Below are 14382 nucleotides of genomic sequence, written 5' to 3'. Positions count from 1 at the left end.
ATGAGTAAGCAAGTTCAGCTATTTCAACATTTTTGAAATTAAATATATGGATATATGCGTATTAAATATTGTTTTGATGATGTAAAAATCATGATTCACTGTTGATGTTGATTTATTTCGCCTTGCAATAAAATGACAGCTTTTGTAGTAATTTTCCACGGCTCTCAGATGAGCTAAGTTTCTCCGCAATACAAATACAGTCGACTCTCCACATCTCGATGTTCTATATCTCGATATCTCTCCCTATCTCGATAGGCTCTGATCATATTTTGTTCAGGATTCACTCTCCTTGTCTCGATATGGTCAGTTTTTTAGGCTACTAGACCATATTTGGACAATAACAAACACATCAACAACAGGAAACGACATTTGTTTTGTTGTCGTTTTTCATAGCAACGAGCTTTTTTAGATCTAGTACCCATTTCAATTTTCCTTCCTTTCCTCGATCTCTCCCTATCTCGATGGTCCCTTCAATATCGAGATGTGGTGAGGCGACTGTAGAACGTGCTATCAAAGTACACGCCGCCTCACTCGACCACGTGGTAACCAAACTTCCAAAAATGATCAAAGTAGTTTTTTTTCTTTAGGTTTGTTTTTCTGAGGCAATCAGGGTGGCAACCGAACCGGCAAAAATGTGAAATTGAAGTCACCGGGAAAATAAGCGGGAAAACTCGGGAATTTATGACATGTACCGGGAAAAAACAAATTTTCGTGAAGTAAACAAAATTCTTCTAAGTTTTCAACTAAACTGATATAAGATTTACTCTTTATCCTTTAACGTTTATTACTCAGTCACATTCTAACTGAAACACATATTTGATTTTAGTACATGTGTGGGGTACAAAAATAAGTCTATAGATCTTTTTCCGAAATCCTATTTTGTTGTCACCAGATCATTTTGATATCAATTTCGGGTGACATAGGGGAAAGTAGGGCAAGATCGCCAAGTCGCCACCCTAAGCTCTGGCTCTTGTGGAACACTAAAAATCCTTCGCATACTGCAGATTTTTCTGTAAGTCATCTATCTTAAAAATATTGATTATTTAATTTTAAACATCTTTTAAATTGGTTTGAAAAATATGTTTCTTCGAGGCGTTTATTTAATGTATGGGGCAAATTCGCCACCCATCGGGGCAAGATAAGCAACGTCCATAAAACATTTGAAAAAAAAATCGAACTTAAAAAACATTAGGAACAACCATAACATCTATCGATCATTTAGTAATTTGCGTTCGATCATTTAGTAGTTTGTCAATAACTCATTCCAGAAGCTGAATTTCAAAATCTGTTGTATGGTGGACTTCTAGTGCAAAGATTTTTCTACAACTCTGTCTAATGGTTTGTTGTTAGAATTCAACTAATAGCGGAGTTACATCACTAGTTGCAGTAGCTTAAACTAAATGATTGGAATTTTGTTATCATTTAGTCTAAGTTACTGATACTATAGCTATAACTCCGTTACTAGTGGAATTCAAACAACGAACCGTTTGGCAGAGTTGTAGAGTTGTAATTAATGATTTGTACTCATACCTTGTGAATCTTGTCAATTTTGTTCCCATGTGCTCCCAAAAAAGCGGGACTCAAATATATAGTCTGGTTTACAGCTCGGACTTTAGGAGATATCCGCCGGATTGTATTTTAAATCGGGCTGAATTTCTAATTTTTCATAACGAAATCCTATAAATCCCGTCCACACACTGTAGTCGGCGCTGGCCGATGCTTTAGAAAATCGTGCGGCTTAAGCGCCACTCCATTCGGAGACCGCACGACGCGTCTGAATTGCCCGGTTGAGACTGCCTCAGGGCGAGTCCATTTGAAAAACTCCGAAGAGGAGATCGAGCCAGCCCGCCTACTAACTACGCAGAAACTCGGGAAACTACCCTACCACACCTCAGCATAAATCTCAAAACTTCCAAACTATTTCTCCAAAGTGCGGTATGAGATCACGCATACCCTCCAACGTTGCAACCAGCAATGCTACGTTGCACGTTCTCTTTTCATCACTGGTAACTTCAACTAAAGTCCACCAGAGGCGCAACCAACGCGGAAGAGCATGCGCAAACAGTCAAATTCCGCCACGCGGAAGACATTCAAAAACAACATAAACGAACCGAAGCAACGGGAAAACACTTTCTCTCTTTAACACTATACGCAGAACATTTAACAATAATATAATATTTCCATAGTATAATCCGCTTTTATTGAAACGCAAAGGTAAGTTTACTATTCATTATCTTAGAAGCATGCTGCATGTTGTATATTTGTCAATCGAGTTTCATTTATTGCGCTACATCTGTCCTGTCTGTGTGTGCGTTTTTCTATCTAATCTATCTATCTACTTGTGCTCATGCATTGTGTTCTACTCCATACTATTCCCATTCAGTCATCCCTCGACGATGTGACGAACGACGAGAAGCTACACACCCGGGTGTCTGACAATAGAGGTTGGATGGGACGTTCACGAATTACGTTACGTGCGCACGTTTTATTAGTTTCACATTCACCTCAAAATATAAGGGTTGCTGATGTTTAATCATCTTTCTCTTTCAAGCGCATGGGAAGGATAGGATTTGTTTTCATCGGGAAACGTTTCCCGATGAAAACAAATCCTATTCTGCCTATGCACTTGAAAGAGAAAGATGATTAAACGTCAGCAAGCTCTATTATGGACGTGTCCAAATTCCTGACTCAGTCAGTCATCGACCTACACTGAACCAAAACTTCATCCCGTCAGCGACTGCAAACTGATTTGCTCAAGCCCCTTAACGATGTGTAGTCGAAAAACGGATGATAGTCATTCAGTCGGATCCAATCGGGATGATGATGGGTTGAATGATATTCATCCGAAGAAAGGGGGATACGCATTCCAGTTAGAATTAGCATCATACGGTACACAAATGTAAATCTTACGACAATCTGCTGACATGTGAATTAGATCCCGAATGTTTATGCGTGTGGAAAAACAAATATTGAATAAATTAGTTTTCTCTGTAAATAAATATCTCATTAAAACACATTATTATGAGTGACACATTTAAAAGAAAATTTATTGCAAAATAAATATATGTATACGCGTTTATTACATATTTTTTACATTGTTGGCCTCAAACAACAACACAGCGAAACGGCGATAGAATAGCAAATAAGTATTTTTACAATCGCTTCCGGCACCGATTCGCTGCATTCCGTTTGAGGTAAACCAAGGATATAACACTGTGCTCTGATCCCAAGAAGCCTTCTGAGCCTTGTTCTGACCATCCTGACTCTGTTGCGTTGCAGTAACCGAAACCAAGCAGTGTTTTGTGTCGCGTCGTGTGCCTGGGAAAAATAATGTAATTTCGTTTATACCGTATCTTTGTAATTCAATTCATTTGTCCGTAAGGCTTTTAAGAGCACAAATATGTACTCACAATAAGACTAAACACCTGCCTAAGGTTCCCTTAGTATGATGTGGATGTGTTGCAGAAATTTATTATTTTATGCGTGATTGCTATTGTATTATTTCTGAAAAAAACAGATTAAGAGGATTTTACTCTTTTGATGAAAATGCATCCAAAACAAGAATACTTACAGTTTTCCGTAAAATCGATCAAAACCAATGCCAGTCCAAGTGTTCCTTCCGTTTGGCTTTGAATTTTACAATGGCGATTTTCCATCCGATGAGCCGTGTCCTCGAGTATCTGGTGCAACTTTTGTTCATTCCAAAATCGAATGATTTGTGTTAAGGGGCGGAATCAAAACAACAATCATTCGATTTTGGGATGAGAATCAGTCGGTGTTGAAAAGATTATCTTTCGAAGAAGGTGGATTCTGCAGATGAAGAATTCATTATTTGAAAATGGAAGGATAGGGTTAAATACTTGCGGAATGATGATTCAGTCGTATTTAAGATTAGGTTTTAGCTCAGTGTACGGTCGCCACAAAAAAAGTTCTCCGAAGCGTCCTCACTGGACGCCCCACTCCATAAAAAAGAGATCGCTTGACTCACCGACTGTTGTTCGCCTACCGGTACTGCTGCGCTCTTCGTAGACGGCGGAAAGCGATCGGCGTTCGCAGCGATGAATAGCCGTTGGTGACGTGGCCAATTCACCCACAGGGAGGGGGGGTCGTAGGCCGCTCGGCACTCCCTCTCAGCGACGATGCGTTGCAATAGGCGACCACGATTAGAATTGGGACCAACGTGTTGACGGGTTGGTCCCTCCGGCGACGGATGCCGGGAATCTTTCGTCCCAACGATGGCGGTGTGACGCGGTTGCCTGCGACAAACGTAGCGGTCAGCTACATAAAGGACAATTAATTATACACAATGCACGGGAAACAACGAGCACGCGGAGCACATTACTGTCGTAAACGGATGAAGAACTGTGCGCTTCTTCTCCTTCATCGAGTTCTTCTTCTATACGTTCATCCGGGAGCAGAAGAGCTCCAGATGAATCGTCTCCAGTGGAATATACTATTCCAAGTGTGGGCCCATGATCAGCCGAATGCTCAAGGGCATCGGCCGAATCATGACCGACTATTTCGGCGGAACCTCCACCAGCGGAATCGCTTGGATTAAACTCCATATTGCGTCCGTTACTGCCAGCTATACTTGTAAGACTGCCTGACTTTTTGTCCTGGCCACCTTTTCGCCACCGATTTTTTTCCAAACTCTCCAACAGCCGAGAGTTTTTTATAATGGATCGTTTCTCTTTTACAAACCATTTCCAGATCTCTACACAACTTGGAGTGCGTTAGCATAACATTTATTTTATTTTTCTGGGGCACGTTCTGTGAAGAAGTATCATTTTCAGGAGTAACATTTGAAAAGGAACTATACATAGCTTTGACATTAATTTATTTATTTATTATTTCTTTTAATATTTATTCATTTGGATCATAATAACTTTCGCATGATACTATTCCACAATTACCTGGACAATTTCTTTGAGAAACGCACAAAACTGATCCTAACGCACACACTACGTTTGTTAAGCAAACTTGACACTACTTAACAAAAAGAAATAGAATTAAATAAAGAAAATCTAACACGTTGCTTAACTTACACTTCACAACAAGAAACGAATCACGGACAAAAAAGGCGCGACACTTCTACTTCAGTTGGCGGTTAGGGAGAAATTGAATTTGAAGCCGTTACCCTCAGATTAAGGATGGTGACCTCGGCCGAACAGGAATTCGGCATTTCCGCGAACTTCATTGAAATAGTTCGGAAGTCTGGAAGCTTACGCTGAGGCGTTCGCTAATGTTTCGGGTTCAGCCGCGACCTTTTCTCTCTCAACATCTTCGGCGGATTTCAAATAAACTTGACCTTCGGAGCTGTTGGCTGAGTACTTAAATGACACAGGCGCTTAATGACATTGCATTTTGAACGTATCTTGCTAGTCTAGATTTTGGCGTGATTCTATTTAAAGTCTTAAATGATTAGCAATTAATGCTTTATAATCTAAGCCATGGAGCGAAGGCTACAACACATGGGAGCAAAATTTGCAGACAAGCTCCTGATGTGGAACCTAGCCTTAAAGCGTGAGGACCTTTAATCTAGCCTTTAATCCGATAAAATTTTCGCTCGATTTGAAACTGACTTAAACTCGATTTTGTTCAGTTGATGTGTACATTATTTTTTCATGCCGTCTTTTTTTTACAGTAAATGATTTCGAAATATTCAGAATTATTCAGAAAGACTTTAAATGATTCTTAATGTTTCGAAAAGAATCAAATAATTGAAAAAAAAAAGTTTCAAGTCAACATCCAATCCAAATCCAATCCAAATCCAATCCAAATCCAATCCAAATCCAATCCAAATCCAATCCAAATCCAATCCAAATCCAATCCAAATCCAATCCAAATCCAATCCAAATCCAATCCAAATCCAATTCAAATCCAATCCAAATCCAACCCAAAATCCAATCCAATCCAAATCCAATCCAAATCCAATCCAAATCCAATCCAAATCCAATCAAAATTCAATCCAAAACCAATCCAAATCCAATCCAAATCCAATCCAAATCCAATCAATCCAAACCAATCCAAACCAATCCAAACCAATCCAAACCAATCCAAACCAATCCAAACCAATCCAAACCAATCCAAACCAATCCAAACCAATCCAAACCAATCCAAACCAATCCAAACCAATCCAAACCAATCCAAACCAATCCAAACCAATCCAAACCAATCCAAACCAATCCAAACCAATCCAAACCAATCCAAACCAATCCAAACCAATCCAAACCAATCCAAACCAATCCAAACCAATCCAAATCAATCCAAACCAATCCAAACCAATCCAAATCAATCCAAACCAATCCAAATCCAATCCAAACCAACCAAACCAATCCAAACCAATCCAAACCAATCCAAACCAATCCAAATCCAATCCAAACCAATCCAAACCAATCCAAACCAATCCAAACCAATCCAAACCAATCCAAATCCAATCCAAACCAATCCAAACCAATCCAAACCAATCCAAACCAATCCAAACCAATCCAAACCAATCCAAACCAATCCAAACCAACCAAACCAATCCAAACCAATCCAAACCAATCCAAACCAATCCAAACCAATCCAAATCCAATCCAAACCAATCCAAACCAATCCAAACCAATCCAAACCAATCCAAACCAATCCAAACCAATCCAAACCAACCAAACCAATCCAAACCAACCAAACCAATCCAAACCAATCCAAACCAATCCAAACCAATCCAAATCCAATCCAAACCAATCCAAACCAATCCAAACCAATCCAAACCAATCCAAACCAATCCAAACCAATCCAAACCAATCCAAACCAATCCAAACCAATCCAAACCAATCCAAACCAATCCAAACCAATCCAAACCAATCCAAACCAATCCAAACCAATCCAAACCAATCCAAACCAATCCAAACCAATCCAAACCAACCAAACCAATCAAACCAATCCAAACCAATCCAAACCAATCCAAACCAATCCAAACCAATCAAACCAATCCAAACCAATCCAAACCAATCCAAATCCAATCCAAACCAATCCAAACCAATCCAAACCAATCCAAACCAATCCAAACCAATCCAAACCAATCCAAACCAATCCAAACCAATCCAAACCAATCCAAACCAATCCAAACCAATCCAAACCAATCCAAACCAATCCAAACCAATCCAAACCAATCCAAACCAATCCAAACCAATCCAAATCCAATCCAAATCAATCCAAACCAATCCAAACCAATCCAAACCAATCCAAATCAATCCAAATCCAATCCAAACCAATCCAAATCAATCCAAACCAATCCAAATCAAATCCAAATCAAATCCAAACCAATCCAAATCAATCCAAATCAATCCAATCCAATCCAAATCCAATCCAAATCCAATCCAAATCCAATCCAAATCCAATCCAAATCCAATCCAAATCCAATCCAAATCCAATCCAAATCCAATCCAAATCCAATCCAAAAAACGGAACAGTTCCCCTACTTGATTTGGAGCCATCCAGCGTTGCACGTATCAGTCTAATCAGTTGCGCCGGAAAACCATGATCGGACATTATCTGCCACCACAGATCATTACTTTTCACTGAATCTTACGCTGCTTTGAAATTAATGAACAGATGGTGAGTCTGCAAGCTTTACTCCCGGAATTTATCATCCGCAAGCTAAATATCTGATCCGTCGTTGATCGGCCCTCACGAAAACCTGCCTGATATTCACCGATGAAGTACTCCTCAAGCGGTCTCAGTCTGTTGAACAGGATACGCGACAGAATTTTGTAAGCCGAGTTCAGAAGGGTCATCCCTCTGTAATTCGCACACTCTAGTCTGTGCCCTTTCTTATAGATTGGATATATGAGGTCATCCAACCAGCCGGCAGGCAGTTCTCCTTCCTCCCATATTTTATGGATAATCGATTGATGCAGCTGCTCACTTCAGTGTTTGAGAAGCTCGACCGGGATCTCGACCATCGCCGACTATGTCCACCTGCTCCTTAATACACCTTCATTTTTACCGTTCAACAAATCTTCGAAGTGCTCCTTCCACCTGGCTGTCGCCATAGTCTTGTCTGTCAGGTCATTGCACATGGCGGGCATTGGCGCAGTCTTATGCCGCGCGCCATTGACAGTTGCGTGAAACCTCCGCATGTCGTTTCTATACGTGTTCTCCTGCGCTTCAGCTATCACACTCCCTTCGCGTTGCTTTTTTTCTGCGGTGGATTCGTTTCTTTTCTGTCCTTGCTGTACCGCTCTCTGTTGGAACGGGTACGAGCCACTACCATTCGGCTCCTAGCAACATTTTTCTCGTCCGTCACTCGCTGGCACTGCTCATCAAACCAACCATTTCGTTGGTGTCGCTTGCAGTGGCTTACACTGCCTTCGCTGTTGTAGTCACAGCTTCGTGGATATTTTCCTACAATCTGTTGACGTCGCCAGATCCGGTGGCATTTCCTATCCGCTCATCCAGCTTCTGGTGGTACTGTTCAGCAACTCCTTCAACTGACAAGCGTTGGATATTGAAACACATGGTTCTGTTGTTTCGTGAATTTGTGACGCTGGAAAGTCGCGCCCGAATGTTTGCAACTAATATTTTATTTTGGAAGCCTTCAGTGGCAAAAACACAAATTAATGGCTTTCAATAGTAAAATGGAAGAAAGTTACCCTTGCATGTGGTTGCCATACCAGCGCACTTTAAATGCACGTCGATTTGTCGTATCTATCAAGTGTCAACAATTGTTCAGGGTGGCCCACAACCGGGACTGGCCTACAACCGGAGACATCCCCTACATATAACCTAATGTGTTATTAATATGGTCGCTGTAATAATTTAATTAGTTTTTTTTCAGTTATTTCAGTAATGAAATTCTGTTATCATTTTTGTTATGTTGACTGTTAATTCAACCAAATAGATTACAAGTTTGGTTATCAATTTGTTAGATACCCAGATAACAGAATTTGTTATCAATAAGTTATTCAACTTTGCTCGTGTCGCAGCATATGTGTTTACAACGTCTATTTCAATTTGAATACAGCATTTTGAAATAAACTTGTTCAAGCATGGATGTATGTGCTAATTATTATAACCCATTAAAATCCTGTAGCCTGGAAGTTGTGTAGAACTGAGTTTATATTTTTCTGTTTATACCCATCTATAAGACAAATAAAATAGCTGATTGCTGTCCACTACCGTACAAAGTCTACAAACTTAATTAGGTCGTTAGCAAGATAATAACGCAATACACACATTTATCGTCAGATTGCTTATATAAAGTGGGAAACAATTAAAGATCCTGTTTCTGTTTAGCACTTATCATAGCAGACGTAGTGACTATACTCTGTATGTGTTAATTGATTAGGGTGTACCAAAAATCCAATTTTGAGTGCTGTTCAAAATTTTGTTTATATCATGCTTAAAATCTGTTTAATTCCACACTAAAACAATTTTTGGGATCATTTACAAAGTACGTCATTCTTTAGGGGAATGAGGAGTGTTCTGAGCAGTTTGACGATTCATACAAAAATTCTAGAGGTTTTCTTAGTTTCCGGAAGATATGGGATGATTTGAATGAATATTAGGATTCCTAGCAGTTTTTTTACGTGGGTGGGTGCTACGCGCATTAATACATCATTTCGTTCAAATTGGGTGACTACCACATAGCATTCTAAAAATATTAATCTGTTAGTTACTAGTCAAAGATGCGATATCCAAGGCTTGTTATCAACGCTTTGAAGTTATTGTTCGGAGTCACCCTAACAATGAGTCGTCCATAATTTATAACCCTGCAGCAACTGTTGTTGAGAAAGCTATCGGAACTTTCGATTAGTAAGTTCTGCAGCTTGATCCACACACGGCTAGATCAAAGGTTGCTTCGACCACTACTTCAATTCGTTCACCGTGGCCAAGTCGAAACACGCGTCGCGGCGTCACTTCATCCGTCAACATAGTCGCCGAAGTCACATGTAGGCAATAATGCATTGCACCTAGCTCTGGTTTGTTGAGAGTACGTATAGGGAGTACAATGTTCACTTGTGTGGTTGTAGTTTGTAGTACCTTACCACACGGACTGTCGTTCCCCAGTAGAGTTTCAATCGTTGACCAGTTCGGTTCGTGCGTCGGGTTTCTCAGTGTTATCTGTTCGATAGCTGATCGTGGAAAGAGTATGTTGTTTTCGTGGTTTTCATTTTCACCTGAAGCGTAGATAAACGCATGTGGGTTTGAATTACTTCAATAGTTATAATGAGAATGGCTGTAAGAAGGATATTATGTAACGAAGAAGTGTTATCGTTCATGTACGCATGCTATCTAGAGTCTGAGTTGGAAGCACTAAAAGGGAATTGACGAGCAGAGTGTTCAGTCACACTTACTATCTTTCTAATGTTTAGTGCTAGGGCTCTATTTATATACATTAGGGCGACGTAGTGCATAAGCTAAAAACAAAATGAAAAGGTTACGAAGTTGACCTAAATCGGATTGGCGGCGCGGTGTTAGTAATGTAACTGTTTACTATTTGTACAAGCAATCGCGCTGCGCTATGATGACGAGTTCGCAATAGTGATAACAAGTTTGACAATGAGCAAACACAACTCAACCAACCGAGGCCTCTGCATATAACTAGTAGAAAGAATGCTCAAACGATGCACCGTTTAGTTATAGACTTGCAGATTGAAACAAAACTCGCGAAGAAGTGAAAGGTTCAAGGACTTTGAGCGCGTCGTTGCAACCGCAGACGATGCCTCGCGCTCACCATTCAGGTGATCGGAAAGCGGTTGGTGCCACAAGTGCCGCCCGCATTGACGTCGAACTTGACTTGGCCTGCCTGCGTATGCAGCAGCTGAGAAACCGGCTTAGATGTACCAGCAGCAAATTATATCCCACGGTTGACGTGGTAAACATACAATAACACTAGTTTACAGAACAAATCCAAAACTTGAACCCACTGATGATTTGAAAAATCGATTCTGTGCTGAAATTTTGCTTCTTATGAAGTTTTGAAGTAACATTATGCGAATTACCATTAGGTGGTCTTTCTTGCGTTGTAGGCTACTTGTAGCTAACAGTCTTGAAGTTTAAGAAATAACGTATAATAATTATAATTATAAGACTGAAATCATTAGATCAATTATTGTTTTCCATGGTATTTTTCTGAGATAAAATTTATTAAGTGGTGGATAACTCGTCTTATAACAAGTAACTACTAATCTGATTTTTTTTTAAATTCTTTAAATTGTTTAATCCAAATGGTTATCATAAAGATATATAAATTAATAAGAACCGCCAAGATTCAAACTGGGTAATTTATTTGAATATACAGATTTTTATAATATAGATGCTATTGTCCAACCCAAGAAAAGAAAATAAGAGACGCTGTCTCAGGATCCTTACTTTCATAACTTCCTCCATGGCAAACGAGATATTGTCTCACAGAGTTGAACAATACTGTTAACTAGTGTAGCTCGCCACCGGTGGCTTTTTTTTATCTATATTTGGAACATATTGCGAAGCAGTGATAATACTGAAATAGTGATCGAAGCCAGCTTGCCGGTCGTAGGTGGTGACGTTTGGATATCTTTGCCATCGCAAATCACATATTTGTTAGACAAAGTATGATGCATATGAGATAAGAAAATATTAAATTCACAGCTCTTTTCCAATAGGTTTCAGTCATGTTTGGTATCGAAGTCTGCCTATGGTCAATTGGGTTTAAATCTACACATATGTACGTATCGAATGATTCGCATTATTTTGTTCTGGCTGTTCGAGCTGTATCGTTTACGAAATGCGGGTACAAAGTGCGAATTTTGTTTCACGTGCTCGTTGTCCAGCGAAGCAAGCGGTTCACGATAACTTGTGAATCATTTCGAAGTGGGCGAGTGTTTGATAGAGGCAAAGCAAAAATGCAAATTAACGATTTGTATTGCACACATTGGTGTAGGCTCATTGTGGCGACCTTTGATCGATTGGCTCAAACTGGGAAAACAACAATCGTCACTTGGTTATGCCCGGATATATTGAATAGAGATGTACAAATTGTCTGCATAGATAGACAAAAACAATTTCTGAAGATTTTGTTTTTTTTGAGAAATTATTAAGAAAATAGTTACTTACTTAAAACAGAGGTGAGCCAGCCTAGGGCTGCAAGCCTCTTTAATAAAGAAATAAAAAAGTTACTTACTTACTTAGTACAAGGGACATTATTTTTTTCCTATTCACATAATGCGGTCTTCCAGGTTAACGGATAATACAATGGCGTGCATAGAACAGCTTTCAAATAATATCTGAGGAAATGTTATTAGAATACTAAGATGAAAAGCAGGTCACGTTCCAGTTGGAATGTATAGCCATAGATGAATAATAAGAAGAAGGGTAAACAAATTTGTAAGTTGATCTTGAATGCTAGCCGGTTCTATTTGAAATCCTGATCCTGATTCTAAATGGCTTAGGCTCTGTGATGATCTTCTAAGAAAATAAAAAATCACGTTGACAAAGCAAAAAAAGATTTTGTGATCACGTATAAAATGATGCCTAAGTGGTTTAACATCGATATGTTCACTGCGTTTCGTATCACGGTTTCTTACCATACCACGATTGTTTTCGTAGATCACAACGACTTTTAAGTTTACCTTTGGATTAGGGCAATTTATTCGGCTTTGCTTAACGACGTTGCTACGATTGTTTTCTTCTTTCTTGATCATGACAGGGTAGCTCCAAAGATATACGAATAGAATAGATATACGCTTACAGATTTTTGAACCTTAGAATCACCGATCCTATGCGTTGGCGAATCTTATTAGCAGTTCTGCGGATTAATTTCGTTTATACTCCGCCCTACCTCCTTAGCCTAGCCTTAAGATGCGCCATAAAGCCATAAAGCAAGACTATGCTGGAATATGTCATTTAGCCGAAAATTCCATTTGGCCGAACACATCATATAACTGTAAATGTAATATGCTGTACGAATTATATGATCATGAATGCCTTTTGGCAGAACAATAGTAAATGTTAAAAATGTAAAGTATTTTATAATAATTGAGGAAATTTGGGCTGTTTCCCGAGCATTAGAAACTCAACATTACCTTATTCTGTTATTGATACCTTACTCTGTTATGAACCTGTCTTGCATAAGAGTAAAATACCAAAGGAGTAATACCAAAAAATAATATGCAAAATACTTTAGGCATAACATACTCTGTTACGGGTTATGGCCCCACCGCTTGTCCATCGTCCTCAATCCTGATTCTTTTTATGCCTTCTCTGTCCGATTGTCCATTCAACGATCCCCGTGGCCTGATAGTCGCTATATGTTCAGCCGCATGGATCTCTCACGCCTATGTAGAGTAGTCACTCATAAGGCATAATGTGGAAAAAGTAACAATTCACATGTACCAAACTGAAGCTCTTTCCAGTGGGAAGTATTCGGATTTGACGAAACTCAAAATGTTACTTGGGTAAGTACTTTCAGTTTAAAGCAGCATTTATCTGTTGGCTCATGCGCTGATGCGGCAATGTTGGAATTGCGAATTGAATCATGCTCAAGCTCCGAGAAGCCATTGATCAAAATATTACTTATTATATATCTAACACAAGGTACCGGTTAGTAAAACGGTACTCGTTCGAAAGCAAAAGCTATTATTGGTAGAATTCGAGATACGTACGAATACATAGTAGCATGACCGTCTCACTTATTTGGCAATGGTCCACGACAGCTTTTTTAACACAATTGATGACAGACATTCTTCAAGTAGTGTGCTTCATTATGTAAGAAACCGGATCGATGGTAATAGAGGGGTTGAAAACAATTTGATAAAGAAGGCATTTTGAATAATAACACATTTTTATATCACTGGTAACAGATCCGTTAGAGAGATGATTGAATTTCAGTACCATCGTTGGGGGTGACAATGGGTCTAGGGGGTGAGAATGGGTTAGCGCCCACACCGACAGTCTGGAGGTCGGCGGATAACAAAATCGTTCGAAACAGGTCAACAATCGTTATGGGTCCTGTACACCTCCGGTGGTGCAAAGGGCTGACTTGAAAGATCTCCATCTCCGGTTGACTTCTTTTATTTCTTTATTGAGACTTCGCCGCTATGATCCTCTGGGTCCACCTCTGCTGCGATGTCCCGCTGGGTTCCATTCTAATGCTTGTTTACAGATTTCGTTTCCGCCCCTACGTAGAGTGTGGCCGACCCAGTCCCACTTCTAATCCCGAATTTCTGTTGCTATCGGCCTTTGATGACAACGACGATGGAGCTCGTTGTTTGAGATCCAGTTGTGAGGTCACCAGCCCGAATTATATACCGCAGGCATCTGTTGATGAACACCTGCAACAATTGAGTGTTCTTCATGTTTCGCTAGCGTATAACAGCACAGATTTCACTTTAGAGTTGAAAATTCGTATTTTGGTGC

General features: G+C 39.7%; 2 protein-coding genes across 2 annotated transcripts in view; one reads left to right on the top strand and one right to left on the bottom strand.

The window, feature by feature from the left end:
* LOC134213341 (sodium-coupled monocarboxylate transporter 1) overlaps positions 1 to 14382 on the top strand; it is a 37747-nt gene that overhangs the window by 644 nt on the left and 22721 nt on the right. The gene's annotated exons all lie outside the window — the stretch shown is intronic.
* Positions 3769 to 4640, bottom strand: LOC134216676 (uncharacterized). The gene is made up of 3 exons (XM_062695521.1): positions 4343 to 4640; positions 3989 to 4278; positions 3769 to 3810 (listed from the first exon to the last, which is right to left on the bottom strand). The coding sequence occupies exons 1-3, from the start codon at positions 4563 to 4565 to the stop codon at positions 3769 to 3771; spliced, it is 555 nt and encodes a 184-aa protein (XP_062551505.1). The 5' UTR covers positions 4566 to 4640.

This window comes from Armigeres subalbatus, chromosome 2 (assembly GCF_024139115.2).
Source record: "Armigeres subalbatus isolate Guangzhou_Male chromosome 2, GZ_Asu_2, whole genome shotgun sequence".
Taxonomy (NCBI): Eukaryota; Metazoa; Arthropoda; class Insecta; order Diptera; family Culicidae; genus Armigeres; species Armigeres subalbatus.
Note: the sequence above shows the minus strand (reverse complement) of the source record. Positions and strands in the feature narration are given on the sequence as shown.

Excerpts from the sequence above, each read along its gene's own strand:
- LOC134216676 (XM_062695521.1), bottom strand. The coding sequence starts at position 4,565 with ATGGAGTTTAATCCAAGCGATTCCGCTGGTGGAGGTTCCGCCGAAATA. Across the intron at positions 4,279-4,342 it reads TTCTTCATCCGTTTACGACA|CTGACCGCTACGTTTGTCGC; the intron begins GTAATGTGCTCC and ends TCCTTTATGTAG. Across the intron at positions 3,811-3,988 it reads CGGTAGGCGAACAACAGTCG|AATCCACCTTCTTCGAAAGA; the intron begins GTGAGTCAAGCG and ends CTTCATCTGCAG.